Raw genomic sequence first — 20,485 nt, 5'->3', positions numbered from 1 at the left:
AAGACCATTTCAGACCAACAAGACCCGACACCAATAATTTCCGGAATATAAAACTTCATGGAATAATCTGTCAAATGTGATAAATATCTAAAATTTAAGTAACTTCAAATATAAATCAGAGGATGTAACAATAAACCCCAAAAATGTGGTTTTAAAATGTAATTTTCCACCCTCATGACATACTACACGCATAAGTTTTGCAAACAAAATGTCTTTCACACTTTCAACTCTTCCCTCTCTTTCTTGGCGTATCTTTGACTCCTCCCACCACAGAACTTAAAAAAAAAAGTATAATATCCTCCTCTTTTGTCCAAAATCAGTTGAAACTATGCACTTGTCATTGCAATGGTACGATCTGTATGTATATTTGTCCTGGTTTGACTGTTATAAAGACGACGACAGGCTTTTCAGAAGAATTCTTTAGTATTATAGACTGGTGATATACTGATGTTTAAAAGAGCTGCGGAGGAAACCTTTAAAGTCTGTGTGTTTCTTCTGTCCACTCAAGAGGCTTTTACATCACCGTCGTGACAGAACCACAGCGTGCCAGGTCAAACACCATTAACAAGCTGCACTTCATCAGGAACACACTTCAGACAAACTCGACGCTTTGTGATCCTTTGAAGTTCAGCGGGGGTTCCGTCAACACAAATTCACATATAATGTTCTGCTCTGCTAACTAAACTCCAACAATTGAGCTAAGATTATGATTACAACCTATGCCTTTAATTATGTAATATACTTCATCTTATCTAATATACTAATAACATAAAAGCAGTTAAGTCAATGACCTACTGTAACTTTTCCTTTTTTTTTAGACATGAGGGAAACAGGTGCTCCGAAGCTTACAGGTGAGATAAATGAATGTTTAAACAGGTGGGCCTACAGTACGTGTCAGTCAACATAAAACCCTAGCAATAAAAAGGGTGTGGACTGTGACGAAATGTGACTTTATGTGAGGCGTGTGTTTGAAAATAATCTAAAATGGTGTCACTGTGAAGCTGACTACGACCTGTGGCCAGAGCTAAATCTCTAAAAATTAAAAAGCTGAGAACTTTTTCCACAGCTCCTAAAAGTTCTCCCTAGTCTCCAGGAAAAGATGGGAGATGAGGACTTGGTTATGAAATCACAAATGATAACTAAATAAATGTGAAGAATTTTCTCACAGCTCAACTTCACACCACATCCCCATGGCAGATTTACACACTGACATAAATTAGTTATCAACAAACAGTGTGTAGAATAGATGCCTCTTAACTTAAGTGCAATGTGTGACTCAGTAACTTCAGTGTCGATGTAAAAGTCCACTAGTTACTGCTCAGCTTAGCAGGTTTTACATTTACAGATTTCCATGCAGACAGCGCCACTTTTAAGTCAGAACACATCCATCATCAGGGACAACTTTAACCAAAGTCCATAAAGAAAATCAGCATTTTTAGCATGTAGGGACTCTAAAAATGGTCTACAGCTGCCTCATTTAGCAAGTTTGTGTCACTAAGGTGAATCTGAATAAAAGGATTTCAAACACAGATGTCACAAAAGTTCTTTACAAAAGGCTACACTAACATTAAAAACAAGATATTGCCGACTAAAAGGCACTATTAATTGGTAAGCGTGTTACTATTCTCACCAGAGGAAGTCAAGAGCATTTTTAGAGAGTTTACTTGCGTTTAAAAAAAAGGCACAACCCTCTAATTTTAGCATAGAAGAAGCAGCATATTACGATTTCCCCTTCTCAAACTCACAGGATAAGGTTGATAAATCATGCAGTAATATCTAAATCTAGGACAATCAATAATCACTACAAACTTTAGTGTGTGGTTTGAGAGCATGACTCCTGACCTTGTGCATGTGTCGTCATTGTCTGCAGTTTAACGGACCGGCGGATATTCTGCTCAGGCTCCTGAATACTAAGAGAGCTGCTGTTGCGTGAAACCAGAACTCTGATTATTAACACTGTTGACTCTTAAAACGTCAGGTTAATGTTGCGTACCAGGGGTCCACAGGAAACCACGTTGTGCAATCATGTTCGGGAAAAGTTGATGATAAACTTGCGGTCTTTTTCCTTCAACAACCGCTTTTCAGGGAGAAGGTTTTAAATTCTCTACACAAGAACATCACATACAGCGTGAGGTATTTGGACTCAGTTTTTCGACTGTGATAACTGTCACGCACATAGCGATAAGAAGATTGATATCACTCGCTCCTGTGCTTTTTTCTTTTTAAAGCAGAGCTGTAGCCAAGATGTGGTTAGCTTTGTTAGCTTAGCTTTAGAGTCTGCTCTGTTGTTTTTACATTTCTGTTTGTGTACCAAATTAACAATGTGTGAACTAGCCAACAAGTGTTAATCAGGCAGTAAGATGTCCCGACTCTTTGTCCTCCCCTAAGATAAGCTACGCTAACCATACCGTATCGCCTTTATTTGAAACTTGTGAGCTTCTCACCATGTTGCGACCTTGTTTCCATCATGGTGCGGTTGCGATTTCGGATGGTTAAGCCCTGGATCCGGCTTGCGTTTCATGGTAGGCGGGGTGTAGACTGTACACTGTACCACTAGACTGTACCACTATGCTTGTAAGCGACACGCATAGTGTGGCGCCATTCCAGGAGATTGTTTTTGTGGCTTTTTGTCTCAACAAGACGTCCAATTTTGTAAGAGAATAGACTGTGGCCGTTGAAGAAACACCTGTCGCAAATACGTTTTTCTATCAGCTGACTGTTGTGGGTGGAGCCGGTCCCCATGTGGACCGTACCATACCATTAACTAGCCAAAAATGGAACAGTTGGGGGATGGTTATTTTGGCACAATTCCTAATGGAAGTGTGGACAAAATATGTCCCCTACCAAAACGAACCGCTCCACTTGGTGGAAACACGGCTTAAGTCATGTATCTGGTACTTTTGCTATTAAAAGAGATTGAATCTTGAGAAAAGTTAAGACTCCTCTACATGTTGCACCGGCTAATTAAAAATATCTTGAGAAAGATGTACATATGTGGCCCCCACCATTTCAGAAAAAGTCATCAAATATGTCAGAACTCAGAGTTTCTGACAGGAAATTAAGTTTGTGTCACTTTGTGTAGATTTTCCTTATAACTTTACACGGCCAAAAGGCTTTCAAACACAAAAAGTCCAGTACATTAGATTCAGTCCAAAGCATTGATGTGCTACAGGAAAACAGCTAATTTGTTGCTTTGAAAACGTCTTTAAAAGAACACAGGAATGGACAATATGGAGGTGTTGTGTAAAGTGAGTTCAACCAGGGGCCGTGAAAGACGATATCAAAGTCTGACAGGCTTTCCTCCTGAAAATTAAATGCCTTTGCATTGTTTTGGCGTTTTCAATGAGCTACAGTATGTTCTGTGCTCTTTTTTTTGGCTCCACATCTATTCCCCATTCTCATGATTTACGGTTTTCATTCAGTGCTTTTTTTACTGCACAAATGATTCATTTAAAATAGAAGCGTCCTTCCTCCCCCTCTTGTCTCCTCCTGCCCACCCCGACTCCGTCACAACTTCGACAGCAGACCCCTGACCTATAATGTATCGTGGGATGGGCTGAGAATTCAGGAAGTGGCTCCCGTCGTCTCCATGGCAACCCTGAGGTCAGCCCTGTGAGGCCGGAGACCCCTCCTCAAACACAAAACGCCCAGAGGCCTGGATCAACACAAACAACCAAGGCGCACACACAATCACACACACACATTCAGGCGAGCTCACAAGGACACAGATACAAGGCCAAATTGCAGCGAACTAAGTGAAGCACTTCCTGTATCTGACAACACCATACTTAAAAGTATACAACATGACAAACTACTGTAAATCATTAGTGAATATGTAACCCTGGACTACACTGGTGTACACTGTACATTTAAGTGGAAAAACAGCTGTTACACTATATCCAACAATGTTTTTACACTGACTTTTTCCAGGTGGGAAACTGTCGTTTGTGTCATTGTGTCAAACCGTTAACTATGCCGCACAAAAGCCCATAGAGAAATTTGGCGTTTTTAGCTCATGGGGACACAGTCAGGCTGCCCCGTTAGGTTAATTTGTGTCACTAAGGGTAAATTCAAACCAAGGGTTTCAAACGCCAAATTCACAAAACAAGTCATTTGAACTCAATCATGGGAGGCAGCAGTGAGTAAACAACTCATGTGAGCTGTGATGTAAAATTTAAGATTTTCTCAATGGTATTTGGTGTGGAGGAGTGAGTGGGTTATAAAAGAAATGTAAAATTTGATTTTTACTTTAAAAAAAAAATAATAATAATATTCACATATTCCTTATATCGTATACAATTTATTAACATATATCTTACTAGGCTAGTCAGCTATTAAGTTAAAATTACTATAAATGATCCATATTCTGGATGAAGTATCTGGATATAAACCTTTCGTGGATTCTATTTGCACATTCTTCAGGTGCGTTGACTCAACAAACACTGGCCATACAAAGGTCACATGTCCTTTGTCGAGGGTATTTTGAAGTTCACTTTAGACCCCCTTTTTTCGTACTCCTGAAAACACTTTTTTCACTTCGCAAGCTCTTCCGCCTTCTGCCTGGGAACCAAACTATCCGCAATCCCAGGAGAGGAAAGAGATGGATGAAAGGGCAGAGTTGAGAAGGTCACAGTTACATGCAGTCCACCACAGATTACTGATTACCTGCTTAAAATGGACTTTTAAAAAGTTGACGACCCAGAGTTTAACAGGTGACAGAGGAGACAGCTGAACTACGACCTCTGGGTTTACTATTTAGGAAAACATCCACCAACATTAAGCATTCTCCAAATGGTTTGGTTATAACGCTTTAAATATCCAACATACACTGAACAAATCTACTCATTTCTACATTATCTGGTACAGAACTCTATACTCTACTCTGGTTTCTTTGCTACTCCAAGTAAACTTAATGTTTGCAAAACAAATTTACTGCATTTTACAGATAGAATTATTGACAGAATAACCGATAATTTGATGGTAGCTTAGACATTGGCCTCGGTTTTAAATACAGTTATTTAGACTAATGGATAGTGGGCAATTCTGAACTTACTACATGCATTCATGCAAAAATAGCTTGGGATGTTGCATGCAGGTCTGATTTAATGTGGTTTGACGGCCTTAAAAGTGTGTGCTTCAGGTCCACACTGTGAGGAGTATTGTCCTAAAATTCCACTTCACTTTTACCCTCACTTCACTTTCTCCACTCTCCCACTTTGGACAAGCATCACAATTAATTACGGCAACACCCAAACCAAGCTCCACTTAAGGCTGGGCAATTATTGAACTGCCAATTATGTATATAAAACTTTTGACTTTTAGCAATAAAACGTTGAAGCATAGAATTTTGACCTCAGCTGTGTGACGTGTGTCACTGTTTGTCAAGCTTTTGTCAGTTGGAAACCGCCAATTAACTGGTTTATGCCAAGTTTAACCCCTGGAGAAAGGGGCAAAACTCAATGATGTGATATGTATAGTGGTAATTATCGCTGTATCGATTACGTTGGACTTTTGTTTTACCGTGGTATGGGGTAACTGTCGTTACCGGTTAGCCATAACCGTTTGAAATACAACGTCTGACGCGAATACGTTCAGCTCTCGCATCAAAGACGGTGTGCGAAACTCCGTTCAAAAACTTGTCAATTTAGAACTATAAGGGCGGTCTGCGGAATTAAATGCTCGATTGGATATAGATAAGGACATTTAGAGAGTCTAATGGGACTTTTTGTCAATTCGTCTCACGAGACAACACTCTAGTCAATACACTCTCCACCTGGTTCCCACAGCTGTTGAAGGACCCCGATGGCTGTCTCTGTAGGTGTGCGAACCGTGGGAAAAACAAGCAAACGAAATCTTAAAACGTATTTTCTGACTATATTAGCAATATTATCGAACTGTCATTAACGCCGATTCCTAAAATGGCATATCCTGACGCTTAATGCGTACCTATTTTTTCATTTTCGATGTACGCAGATGTGACGAAAGCTACGCGAACTCAAACGTTGATGGTTTCGGGTCGAGGTTTGGTATTGCAGTTAAAACTCAACGAAAGCGGTTCGAAAGGAAAAGTAACTCACCGTGAGATCGTGTAGATTATGTCCGGCCACAATAAACAGCAGAGGCCGTTTTCCTTCCGAACTTCGACAAAATGTTTGGACGGCGACGGACTGTGAAGTCTCCTGACGATGTCTGACACTTGTCCTTCGGGACCCCGCCGGGGCAGGGATGATGAAGTTGATGATGGGAAGACATTCAATAAAGTATATACATTTACAAACTTTAATTTTTCACTGCACGATGTCTTCCTCTGTTCCAGTGCAGACTGTCCTCTGTCAACTTCCAACGTTTTTGTAGGAAGAAAGCTGGACGGAGTCCAGCCCCCTTTTCCCCGACTGACCGGTGTTAAGCTAGCTAGAGCCGTTAGCCACGATGACAATCCGTTTCCGGTAAGTCTTTTCTGAGTAAAAGGTAAAGTTAAAATAAAGTCAAAAATGCATATACTTAACGTATTAGAAGAAACACAATGCTTCCATATGTGTTCGCGAAGATGTTTAAATGTAATATAAAGTGCCAACTGTACCGTAAAAAGCAAAACGTTTCTTCGGAAAATATGTCACTTCCGGTATTATGTTGCCTAGCCTTTTTTGACTTGACAGAGTCGCCGAACTGACCAATGAGCAGAGAGCTGTAGACCAGCTGGGCCATATCTCACCTGCATGTAACTACACACACACACACACGTTTGTACAGCTATCTCAGTGAGGACACTAAAGAACATAATTCATCCCATAGCCACTTAACCTACATTTATCCATAAACTTAACTTAACTAAATGTCTAACCCTAAACCAAGGTCTTAACTCAAAAACAGGTGTGACAGCACCAGCCAGAATGTCCTCAAATGTCCTCACTCTCTGGACACTTTATACCTAACCGAGACCTACACAATGAAACGCTTAATGTTAAACCCCAAACTTTAATCTAATCTAGTAACCTGAGTCATTTTGTAAACCGCTTACTCTCGTGCACCAAAGTCCATAGGGAAAACCTGTGTTTTTAGCTTGCAGGGATACAGGAACTGTTGTTCCACTGCTGCCTTGTTTGTTAAGTTTGTGCCACTCATTTAAATTTTAAATCTGAATGAATGCCAAACTCGCTAAATAAGACATTTGAACTCCCTTACTGAGGCTGGAAAGTATAAAGCATCACCTCTGCTTTAGTTTCAGCAACCTTGGGTTTTGTGAAAGGCGTTTTATAAATCTAAGTCATTATTAAACTAATCCTGTGCGCAGGTATGTGCAATTATGTAAAATCATTCATTTTCTCTCTGGGCTTTGGTGTGCGAGTGTATGCGGTTGTTTTATGGTGAGATAAAGTGGCAAGCATGTTCTTAAAATGTCTTTTATGCTGGTTCTGGGCACAGTGGGTGCACACAGCACAGTCAGCGCTGACAAGAGTGTCAATATCTCACACACCTACAACATAACCACCGCTTAAAAGTCCTTATTGCGACAGTAGAAAGCACTAAAAGATGCATGTCCCAGCGGTGGCGTTGTTGAAAGGCTGGCAGAACCTGATCTCATCTTGCAGAGTTGGCATCGACCTCCACTCTGCTGACTGTTTGACTGGGAGGTCAACTGTACGCTGATGTACTCTTCATTCCACACGGATCAGTGGAGAGGTTTCAATCTCCTTTTATGTGCTGACGTTCACCGGCGTGCGGTGGTGCTGGTTATGTAAAGAGACACATGTTTAGCCAGACTCAAGTATTTGTGATATTTGCAGTAACTTCCAAAGAAAACTCTTGATCTTGAATGAAAATAGAAACACAATAGGTTAAGTTTAGATCATGTTATTTAGCATTAACATCCTGCCATCCTACATAACAAATATCCTTGTAGCATTTAAAAGGAACAGGCTGTGCCAAGAACCAGCTTGAGACGTGGGGACGCTTGTCCTCAGCAGAGACATAAAGGAAATACAGGTTTTAGCCACTCAACCAAAGGCTAATCAAATAAAATCTATGCCAGACCAAGTCTGCAATATTAAACAAACAGCTGACCTTGTTGTTAGACACCATTTACACACTGGAAACCAAACCACACATGCATGACTTGCTTTGCAAACGTCTCACTCTCCTGCACCAAAGTCCATGGGATGAATAAATAATAAATGATAATAAATGAGCGATTTTTCCATCACACTGCCTCCTGAAATCCTGAGACTGTCACATTTACACCTCTGTAATGCTTTAGTTTAGAGTTTCCAGTAGAAACATAATCTCCAATTTGCATGTTTTGGACTGTGGGAGGAAGCTGGAATACCTGCGGAGAGAGAGAACCCACACACACACCCACAGGAAATGTCAGACAGAAGGCCTCTCTCTGCAGGTGGCGCTGTTTCAGTGACACAAAGTGTTTAAAAGTGTCCTGCGAGCTAAAAAACACTGATTTTCTCTATGGATTTTGGTGCAGGCAAGCGACTCCCAGAACTCTGAATTTTTGGAGGTTATGGGGGCGTTCCCTAAAAATCGGATTTCTAACTCGGAAACTCAAAAAAATAGGATTCCAAGATGGCTGCCACAGCACAAACACCACTACTTTTAATCGCTAATAGCACTTGATTCTCGCGTCGGACGTCGTGCTCATGACTCTTCCAGTGACGACACTCACCGACCATTCAGTGGGATTTGGAACTATAAGTAGAATTTGGAATTATAAGTAGAATTTGGAATTATAAGTAGAATTTGGAATTATAAGTAGAATTTTTGGAATTATATGTAGGATTTTTTTGGAATTATAAGTAGGATTTTTTTGTCTTTTAACTGATCAACAGTTTGGCATTGTTCGGTTTAGATTGTTGCGTCGGACGTCGCGCTCAGTGACGAAACTCTCCGACCAATCAGTGGCCGGCTCGCTTGGAACCTCGTCAGAGCAGGTACTAAAAAAATCACTCATGGAAAAGCAACCAAAAGTAGAGCCAAATCGAGCCGTGCTCGAACTGTATGATGGAAAAGCACCATATGTTCACAAAAGGCTCAGCTTGGAACATGTGACACTCGCCGCTGCCCTCTTTTAACCTTCAGGGTGAGGAAGCCTTTGTGCGAGCGCTGGTAACTCTGGGCAAACCCTGAAGTGGCCTCATGAAAAAGACACAGAGACCTCATTTCACATTTCCTCCTCGCTCCTGATCCACAGCAGACGACCCCCTCTCTCTTCTCTCTCTCTCTAAGACACTGTAAGCTTTAAAAAACACACCAGTATATCTAATGCTTTCAAAATGAAAACGCCAGTATACACACACATATGTTTTTTTTCTCGTTTGCTTTTTCCACAGCCCTTATTTTGCCTTTGTTTAGGCCACAAAAACCAGGAGCAGAAAGCTACAGGTATCAGGATCTGACAGCAGATAAAATACCTCTATGTTGAAGTGAGTGTGTTTATGCTCAAAGCAACATAAGGACGGGGGGGAGGGGGGAGGGAGGGTAGAGACGTGAGGAGTTGACAGTAAAAGCAGTGGTGTCCGCACAGGACATCAGGACGTCCCACTCCCACTTTATACTGTAAAATAAAGAGCTGGATCATGAAGAATCACCAGAAAATCGTCAGCGTTATTGTCATAAACACGGCGACTCACAGTCGCTCGGAGACACGTGTCTCCATTGTCACTTGTTGTTTTCAGGTGTGAAGATCTGAGGATCTGTGGAACATAAAATTATTTACGTCACTATTTGAACTTGAAAATTCTAGACTATTAATACACAGACAGAATAATACTTTGTCTGGAGATAAATGCATTTTAATGAGTTTTGTTTTCCTAACTATTTCTTTTGTGCAGAATCCTGCGGTGTAATTTCTAAGAATGTGTGAACATAAATGTACCTGCATTTAGATGTGACTGCAACAGTGACTGAAATAAACTAACATCATGAACTCAGAACATTTAGTCTGTTTTTACTGCACACTTTCATCACATTTTTACACACGTCGTTTAACTCCATAGTGTTTGGGGAATAACTGTTAGCTCCTCCACAAATTAAAATTTTTAAAAAAATGTTTGTTGATGAATTTAAAGCCGTTATTTGTGTCTTTTGCTGTTTTTTACTGACACACTATCACTTACAAGCCAAATGTGTTCACTGTTACCAATGTTTTACTTTTAATGTTTACTGTACTTTTTATTTTTATTAAATTGTATTTATCAAACACGCTAGGACGAGTTTGTTCAAATGCGTAGACTAGCCTTTTTTGTTTTTTCCAAAATGGCCGACTTCTGGGTGGGCGTAGCTAATGGAAGTACATTAGAAATTTGTTTGGAATCATGAGAGCAAAGAGTGAGAACTATGTGCGACTTAGACATACAAATTTAGCATAAAACGCACTTTTGGCCACTTTCTCTCAAGTCAAAAATTCCTCAAGAAACTCGCCCGACACACTCACCAGATTTTGTCCCGACCCAATGCCACTATCGCATTTTCCGCCGACCTAACCGCCAAATTTCAGTCGACTTTTTTGTTCGTCTTGGTCTGTAACATCTTCCCACCAAGTTTCAGGAAATTTGGTGGTACACGACTTTATCTCTGTTTTTCTTAGGGGACAAAACAGACAAAGGAAAAAAGTTAAGATGAAATAAGATCAACACGTTAGAAGTTTAAAATGCAGACATTTTCCTCTGTCTGATATCCAAGTAATATCCAGTGATTTTGACCGTTATCGGACCGATACAGATTCCCGTCCTTAAATACACAAAAACTAAAAAACAATTTGTCTCAAATAATGAGTGAACAAGTGTCAAAAGAAGAGAGCGAAAGAAAAAGGCTGTCAGAATGAAAGCGAGAGAACACTTGAGCACTGAAGTTAATAATTAATGGGAACGCCTGTAAAAGTTCACTCACACACATTTCACGTTTCATGGGGAACTGAGGCGTGAAACACACACACACACAACAGTCAGGGACGGAAGTGTGTGTCCATACGATGTCTGTACATTCGACACCGTCTCTGCATCGTGTGAACGTACGAGGACGAGAGGTCGTCGACCTTTTTTACGCAGACACGAAGGAAGTGAAGGAAAACAAACCTTTACACGGGGAAATAAGTGAAGTAAGTATAAGTAAATAAAGACTGAAAGAGTTAGTGAAGAAAAAGGTGCAGTATTTGCACGTCGGTGTGTGTTTTGTATACAAGGAAGTGCAGACACAGCAGAGGAGAGACAAAGGAAGTGAAGACGAGACAGAGGTCAAATTTCACTGATCTGGTTTAAAGATGAACAAACACACAGATTCTTCTTCTTCTTCTTCTTCACATGTATTTTTTACTTTTACGTTTCTGTTCAATAACAGCCAGAATAAATCAATCTTTATTATTTATATAGAATATACTTTCCATACACTCTAGACTCTCACAAAGTAAAGTACGGCTTCTCTAGTGCCTGTATATACAGTAGATGTGATGGTAAACAGCACCACCTGCTGTTCATTCAGAGAAAATACATCTCACGTCACACTGTATTGAGATGAGATGAGATTCAACATTATTGTCATTACTCAAGTGCAAGTTTCGGGTAAAGAAAAGAGGTGTTGGACATTCTATTCTGTTTTAAAGGCAGTTTTTTAACACTGTGATTTTCGTATTGTGAGATTATTAAAGGATTATCTAATCTAATCTGACCCATAATGTCATATTAACATTACAGTATAAATTTACATTTTCTGACAATTAGTTCAAAACTCGACATGCACTTGGATCTAAATCCACGTGAACATACACCGAGTGAATTAATTAATAATCTAATGTAATCTAATCTAATCTGGTTGATAATGTCATATTTAGATGAGTATAAATATGTGAAAATACATACGACTATTTCAAACTCAACATGTAATTGGATTAAAAATCAATCAGAACACAACAACAGATTATAATATAATCTAAAATAATTTCAGTATAAATGTATACGTTTTCAGAAAATTAGTTTAAAACTCAATATGTAACTGGATGGAAATCCATGTGAACACACTGAGTGAATTAATGAGTAATTTAATCTAATCTAATCTAATCTTATTGATAATGTCATATTTAGATTAAAGTGTGAATATGTGAAAATACACATTTCATCCACACACTGACACTAACAATAAAACACTAACACACTGACATCTATATTGATTAATCTAATCTAATCTGGCCAATAATGCATATTCACATTAAAGTATGATTATGTGAGAATACACATTTCACATTTTCTGACTGTTTAGAACGTGTCACTAACTGGATCAAAATCCATGTGAACACACTGACGGATGTTAATCTAATCTAATCTGATCCATAATTTAATATTCCCATGACACGCATGAGTGTGAAAATTCACATTTTCATTTTCTGAAAGTTACTTTAAAACGTGATATGCAACACATCTAATTTGGATTAATTTAGTCAATCTAATCTCATGAAATCTAATCTAAATTAACCATTTTCCCACTCGCTCTCCTGCAACAAAGCCCATAGAGAAAATCACTGCTTTTTACATCACATGCTCACAGTTGTTATTGATCCACTGATGCCTCCATCAGTGTTCAGATATGTTCCTCATGATTCCTGTTTCAAATCCTCTGTTCAGATTAACCTCAGTGACACAAAGTGACCACACGAGGCAGCAGAAGATCAGCAGAGAAGCAGCAGCTCCCTTGTTCTACTGAGCTTAAGTCACTCAATTTCTCATGGGATTTGGTCAAGGAGAGTAAGTGCTTTACAAGGCTTCACAAACCTCAGGTTCCATTAGGGGAAAAATTAATGAACATGACAAATAAAACTGCTTCCTCTCATCATGTCCAGCAGTAAGACGTGTGCAGAAACAGCACAATCTAGTGGACGGAAGCAGGAATACACATACACTCACACAGAGCCTTACTTACTTACTGACACATCAGTGCACCTCAAACACACGGGGCTTTAGAGTGAAATGAAGCGTGAAAACACACAATGTGCAGGCATGAAAGGGATTTATTGTGTTTTCCTAAAACAAATCCTTCAGCCTAAACAGTCGTCACATGATCGGCAGCACAAAATAAACACAAAAAGAAAAGAAATTAAGACTAAACCTGAAGCTTTCAGGCAACACATGATTGAGCAGCGGAGGAATTTATTCTCACACTACGATCACTGTGAAGTCTGAAATAATTCTGGAGTGAATTTGTGATATTGTTTATAGACGACAAACTATCATCAAAATCAATGACGAGAGCATATTTGTGCAAAAATGTAGTGACTAATTTACAGCATATCTACTAATTAATAATATTTTGAATTCCTACATTCATCATTTTCAAGGTACGTTTGGAAAATTAATTACAACTTAATTTAATGCACATTTAAAACTTTTACACATACAAAATAAAGTAAAAATCAGTTAGTTTGAAGGAAAGATCTTCTGCGACCCTTCTGTGGAACTCGAACCACAGTTTAGAGAGATTGAGAGGTTGCTTCATGGTGGAGTTGGATCATTTATCCGCAGATGACAACTCAGTGCCACAGGTGTTTCAAGGAATTGCTCCTGGGAAATCTACAGATCCAAAAATTCAAAATAACGCCTGCCAAGGACAATGTAGTTTCCCGATGTGCTCGATATATATATGTATATACATATATATATATACAGTATCTATATATATATATATATATATATACATATAGACACAGTATATATATATACATTTATATATATATATATATATACATATATATATATATATATATATATACATATATATATATATATATATGTATATATTATATATATATATATACATATATATATATATATATATATATATACATATATATATATATATATATATATATATATATATATATATAGATATATATATATTTATCAGTGCGGATGATCGATGCTCTGTGTGAAATGTTCCCCCGTGTAAAGACCATAGTGCAGCGTGTCTTTCTGGGCTGCGGCCCAAGACATTTGCCGGCTGGAGAACCGGGCGGCCCAGTGGCCCCGAGGGTCCACGGTCACCACCCCGCCCAGCGCAGCCACTCTGGACTTCATATAGGCCAGACCCAAATCACTGGCTGCCTCTACAGAGTGACCTGAGTGAGAGCAGGGAGGACAGACAGAATTAAAAGGTTGTAAAATCAGGTGGTTGTGTGGTTGTATGATCTGTCTAGAAAACGCACATAAAACACTTAATCTTTGCTGCACCAAATCCCATGGAGAAAATCAGCGTTTTTACCGCACAGGAAAAACAGCAGCTGCTGGTCTACTGCCGCCTCCTCTGGTGAGTTTGTGTCACTTGTTAAATCCAAATAAATGATTTTAAACACAGAATTCCTCAAAATAACACATTTGAACTCACATATGGACGCGGCAGTGGATCAAGAACTCCTGTGCAACGTGTGGCAAAATCGCTGATTTTCTCTATGGACTTTGGTGTGGGGGGGACTGAGTGGTTTAACTACTACTATCGCGACTCCAGATTCAACTGTCATCAATATAGTATGATTTCAATGTTTGTGTAGTGGGAGGAAGTGGAGCCTCATCGTCTGTCATTACACTGGTACACCCACTCTCACTGTACCAGACATCTGCACCATCTCTGTGTGCTTTCCACAAACGCTTAACTGTACCAGACACTCTGCAGTACAGTGTATCTGATAAGTTAATCACGTGGCAGCAACTCAGTGCATTTAGGCATGTGAACATGAACATGTCGACATGCTTGTTTGTTAGAATGAGGCTTAGGATGCGTTTTTGTGTCCAAAACCAAATTTCCCTGAGAGAATACTGACTGAACCCAACATGCAGACTATTTACAGTTACGGAAAAACAAAAGAAGTCATTGTTACAGCCGGAAACAAGCAACTTTTAGCTCCAATAATAGCCTGTGTTTTGTGTTCACAGTCTGGTCGTAAATAGTAAACCCTGGTTCTAAGCAATATGACCAATTTTTACTTGTTATATATCTATTGATGAAATGTTAAGACCGTATTTTCAATAAAGCAACTTAAATTTGACCCGATGTTTCAAAAACAGAAACTTGAAACCTGACAGAACCCGACAATCATCTCAGGACGTTTGTCCACATGCTTTAGTGGTTGTTATTTCAGAAAAATGCTCATCTGGTGGGATTTTCACACACAACCATCGCTAGAGTTGACAGAGAATGGTCCGAAAAAGGAAAAGAAATATCCAGTGAACATCATTTCTTTACGAGAAACATTACGTGAGGTTGACGCCAGAGGTCAGAGGAGATGGTTTAAGAAGATAAGACGGGAACAGAAAGTCAAAGAAGACCGTCCCTGAATGCACAACATTAACTGTCCCATTCTGTCCCTAATAAAGTGGACATTGGTGCTTTCTAAAGGAGAGAAAGCCTGTGTGTGTGTGTGTGTGTGAGACCTTGCTCCATGTGGAAGAGGATGAGTCTCGCCAGAGTGACTTTCATGATGGCCTCTCCGTGGCCTGTAGTCGACACTGCGCCCACATTGTTGTCAGCGTAACCTCCACTACCTGAAACACACGTTAAAACATTTTCATTTACATTTTGAAAATTCACTTTGAAGCATGGAGAACAGAAATGATAGTTGGAAAAGACTAAATGTTGAAGGGATAATTCATGTTTTTGTGTATTTCCTTCATTAATGAGCCATTTTGATGAGAAAGATGCTCTTGAGTGTGTTGGAAAAGCGAGCTTAATGAAATCAGCAGTATAGTAATGCAACCATGAAAGATACTCTAAGTCTGAAGGAGCAGACAAATGTGACGTTTTGTGATTTTTCGTCCCTTGACCTGTTCCACATTTCAACACATTGTTGGACACTTTTGTGAACTTTTGACCAGAGAGCCTTCGCGGCTGATCGCAGACAAACTCTAATCCGTCCACTGACTCATGACAGTCTCATCACTCATTGACTTTGAGAGTAACAGATTAGAGATGAGCTGACGTGGACAAAAATCCACTTGCCGCTGCTGTTTACCCGCAGCTGATTATAAACAATGTTGGGATCGATTTCAGACTGCGTCACGCCACTACTCATCCTCTCAAATTACACACTTTAGCCCCCGGGCATGTTCCACTGCTACATTAGGTTATTAGAGCGTCAGCCGGTCCAGTGCTGTGGATCTGACATGATGGATATCAAGTGCATTTGAATGTACTGTCTGTGAAGTGCAGTGAGTTAGAAAATACTAACAAACACAGGTATATATTAACCAGGTGCTTGGTTACTGACCAACTGGTCAAAGGCCAACAAAGTGAAGAAGACAGGAAACAATAAAACCAGTTGAAGAGGCATCAAACCCGTCTGACCTATGCAGGGGGTGTCGCCGACTCGTCCCTCCATCTTGTTCAGCATTCCACCAGTAGAGGTCGCACAGGCAATGTTGCCCTCGCTGTCGACCGCCACGGCTCCGACGGTTCCCATCTTTCCCCTGCAACAACAACAACAACAACAACACGTAAGGGAACGGAAGGATGTTTGGAAGTCAACTGCTAGACTGAGATACGTTTGTGTCCATGTCGAGCTCTAGCTCCGACTTCCAACTTCTGATCAAAATGGAACACAGCATTAATGTGACTCGATCAGTTTTATAAAGGAACCTGGTTACCTAGTTATAACTGCAGGGTTCCTACACCTTGGGTGACATCAAATTCAAGGACTTTCCAGGACCAATTCCCTCAAATTCAAGGACCGAATGTGCTAATACAGCTTAAGCTAATACAACTCCATGTTTGTTCTGCATAGGCCTAGTTTACGTACATCAAGCAATGCAGGGCATGAAACAGTAGGTGGTGTCGTAACAAACAAAGGAGACATTTACCTAAATATCAACTTCACTTCTGTCTTGCACAAATTTAAAATTCACAAACTTTCGAGGATTTCAAGGACCTGTGGGAACCCTGCGTCATATGCCTTCCCATCCCTCCTAACTGTGAATGACAGTGCTTCACTCTCAGCAGCTTTAAAGATTGTGTCATTACTGAAACACATGCTCATAAGATTGAAGTTGTGTCTCACATTTGGCACTCCACAGGGTTAGCTTCTGGGGCCAAGTTCTTTGTCCAGCGCATGCGTGAATACTCCGTGATGAGGGACTCTTCGGGGACCTCGGGGACACCCATGGCCCGGGCAAACTGACTGGCGCCCTCTGCTGTCAGACACGCATGGCTGGTCTGAACGGAGACAACAAAACTATTAGACTACCACCAAATGTATGGTTTCTGCTTTATTACAGTTCCTTATGTTTGCTTTGAAAACTGTTATCAAAGTTGACACACAAATCAGTTTTAACTCTTTGTATTTACAGCTACAATCTGATTAAGGGAATAATGCATACATTTTGTGCACAATGTGCGACTTAAATAAAACAATTGTAAACACAACAGTGCCTCTGAGAGACAGGCAAATGTGCAACTATGAAACAAAGCAAACCTTTGATCAGCTTTTATGACGGAACCATCTCTTTTGACCCAGTTGGGGTTGAACACTTGATCAATTACGACAGTCTTTGGTCCACTATCTAGATATATTTACCATTTCCTGCATCTACTGCACAAATCTCACAAGACTATGAAAAGCATGCGGGACTGTTAGCTTCGGCTGAGTCTGCAGATTTGCAAACTTGGTACGGAAACTGGTACAACTCCAAATGAATCAATATTGAAAAGGTAATGGAAAAAGATACATTTTGGGATTTGAAGGGAAAAGCTGACTATACAAACATCCAAAGACATACTTTCTGGTAAGAAAAGGCCACCGAAGTTCCGTGACGCAATTGAGAGAGAAAGTGTTTGTTAAAATTTGCATGGGATTATGTTCCAACCTGACAATATAATCCAATAATTGAACCCGCTCACACGTTCTGTACACACCTTGTCCATAACCAGTCTTGCTAGCTGAACAGGGTTGGCAATGTTGCGCACAGCAGACACTGCGCCGCTTCCCAGTGTTTTACCCTCCATCACGATGGCGTCCATTTCCACCCCCCCTTTAGCGTTCAACACAGACCCGTGCCCTGAAAACGTGATTGGAGAAAACACCATGATAATGTCCTGCTTCTGGGGACTAAGGTCTGGGAACATCCACATCGGATATTTGTGGACAACTGAGAAACACTAAGACTAAAACTAAGAATTTGCAAACAATAAGAACTTATAGAAAACTAGAAAACCCATCTAAAACTACTGTCCTGCTTCGGGATGGCCGGGATGTTCGTGGACAACTGGGAATCAGAAAATGCAAACAAAAAAAGCTTTGCAAACTTTCAGCACAACATATCTCTAGTGACGTCGTCCGTCCATCTGTTCTTCTCAAAGTCTGTAAAACTACATTCTGCTTTGACTTTACCTGCATTGAATGAAGGATTATCCTCCATCTGTGTCACAGCCTCCACCACAGCATCCATGCTGCTGCCTCCTCCCCGCAGGATGGTGTAGGCTGCTCGCACTGCGGTACACACGCCTAGTGTGGACTGTTCAGTGCGCTGCTTCGGGATTTGACCCGCCCCTCCGTGGACCACCACCACTGGCAACATGCCGATCACCTAATACAGTATTTTCAATAAAAATAATGTATCAACTATAATATTAAATCCATCCACGGATGAAAAAATCTAATTTCCAAGAAGAAAATGGGTAATTTGTAATAATTGGCCGATTAATAAATGATAGTTTCCAATGCTGATTATTAAAATATGGCGAATGGCAAATATCGGCCAGATAAATCACCTCTTTGCCCAATTAATTACCTCCAGTCCCTAGGGGTGGGAATTGCGACGATAAAATATTATCACACATATAACTGTTCCAGTGAGGGTGAGCACTTGGCACCATCTAGTGGTATTTGGTGTCTCAAAAGCGATATAATATCGCCACCCAAAATATCACAATATTTCACAATATTTTCATGAAAGAAAATGTATAAACTATTAAATAGATGAAACTAGTCATCAAAAAACTAAGAAAGCAACATTTTGGGTGTAAAAATAAGGTTTTAGTGAAGCACAATTGTTATTATTGGCCAATGTCAATGCCTCTTATCAACTATCGACAAATATAGGCCTGATTAATTGGCCCAAAAGATTTATTTACGGTGAAAATTTCACAAGCCACATTACTGACAAAATGTCTCCAAACTATCTTGTCCCAGTCGAACTCTGAACAACTACTTAATGAATTAATCTCCTAAAGGTTAGACAACTGTAATGCCCTTCTGCAAGACTTCCAAAAACGACTAATTGATCCAAAAGGCTGCAGCCAGAGAATGAAAGGCTCAATAACATTTTTGTGTACGATACCCAAATCAATATTACAGCCAATAGTATCTATCAATGTCCATTATCAGTCCAATACAGTTGTTTTACATCTTACGACTAAACTGTATATTTTCTGGCAACTTAATGTCTATAACTTACATTCTATACTATTTTAACGTTTTATAGTGTTATGATTAATTTTTTTCTATATTACACATACTTTCACAAACTGTAGACATGCATGTTTTATACATTTACCTTCATCTTTACTGTCTTTGCTGCTGTGACAATGTTAATTTCCCCACTGTGGAACTAATAAAGTACTATATTATCTAATGTATCTTAAAAACAAGTTTGTGTTGATGCGTGGAACAAATAATTATGGTTCAATAAATAAATAAAACATGACGTTTAAAATCGTTTATATTTTATATAAATATTTATATTTATATTATGTGTCCGTAGTAAAGTTTGAATGTGATATTTATCTGTTTTTTTGATCATATTTGATTTTACATGTTTCCGTTTTTCATATAAGAGTCGTGTGTGTGTGTTTATGAGAGAAATTGACACTCCTCTGATGCCAGGTGACAAAAACAAACAAGCGTGTATTTATATATACATATATGTTCGTACATATACGTAATAATACTTAAATCAAAACAACCATCATTTGAATTTATATGAAGCAAGTGCAACAAGTGCTCACGTGCCCGCTAAAGTGCGACGTCAGCGCTGTATGCTAATTCTGCCCCAGTTTTACAAATACAATATCAATATCACTAATGTCGGTGTTTACTTACTGTGGAGAAAGTCCAGTGTCATAAAGGGACGCGAACCTGTATAGTTTTTAGGGTTAAGAGAGGAAGAATTTAGTGTGGAAGCTAAGCAGTTCCGTGTCTGTTAGCGACACAGGTGAAGCAGCAGCACTTCCGGGATATGACGTTTTTTTCCAAAATAAAAGTTTCAATTTCTTTTTAAATAAAAAAACTAAATATTTAGATAATTTATATATATTTTTTTAAAGAATGGAAAGTGTTTCAAATTTAACTGAACTTTATAAACATAAAGTAACCCATTTTATTTATACACACATTAGGAATCCAGATATTGCTATACATTACAATTTTACATAAAATATAATAATAATAATACTACTACTAATAATAATAATACTCATAATTTCAACATTAATAATATATAATGATATTATAATA

General features: G+C 39.3%; 1 protein-coding gene across 2 annotated transcripts; it reads right to left on the bottom strand.

The window, feature by feature from the left end:
* Window positions 1–13,843: 13,843 nt before the first annotated feature.
* asrgl1 (asparaginase and isoaspartyl peptidase 1) lies at window positions 13,844–20,216 on the bottom strand. Of its 2 annotated transcripts, none has more exons than XM_044045085.1 (7): window positions 20,072–20,216; window positions 18,362–18,563; window positions 17,887–18,029; window positions 17,033–17,187; window positions 16,324–16,445; window positions 15,414–15,524; window positions 13,844–14,104 (listed from the first exon to the last, which is right to left on the bottom strand). In XM_044045085.1, the coding sequence occupies exons 2-7, from the start codon at window positions 18,546–18,548 to the stop codon at window positions 13,890–13,892; spliced, it is 933 nt and encodes a 310-aa protein (XP_043901020.1). In that variant the 5' UTR covers window positions 18,549–18,563; window positions 20,072–20,216; the 3' UTR covers window positions 13,844–13,889. The 2 variants fall into 2 exon arrangements, with proteins under 2 accessions (XP_043901020.1, XP_043901019.1); XM_044045084.1 differs by having other exon boundaries at window positions 13,845–14,104; window positions 18,362–18,557; window positions 20,072–20,215.
* Window positions 20,217–20,485: the final 269 nt, after the last annotated feature.

This window comes from Solea senegalensis, linkage group LG15, assembly GCF_019176455.1.
Source record: "Solea senegalensis isolate Sse05_10M linkage group LG15, IFAPA_SoseM_1, whole genome shotgun sequence".
In the NCBI taxonomy this organism is placed as follows: Eukaryota; Metazoa; Chordata; class Actinopteri; order Pleuronectiformes; family Soleidae; genus Solea; species Solea senegalensis.
This window is presented reverse-complemented; position numbering and strand designations above follow the sequence as displayed.

Coding starts and splice junctions, on each gene's coding strand:
- asrgl1 (XM_044045085.1), bottom strand. CDS start 18,548: ATGTTGCCAGTGGTGGTGGTCCACGGAGGGGCGGGTCAAATCCCGAAG. Junction 16,446..17,032: donor AACCCTGTGGAGTGCCAAAT/GTGAGACACAAC, acceptor TTGTTGTTGCAG/GGGAAAGATGGGAACCGTCG. Junction 14,105..15,413: donor CCTCTTCCACATGGAGCAAG/GTCTCACACACA, acceptor GCTCTCACTCAG/GTCACTCTGTAGAGGCAGCC.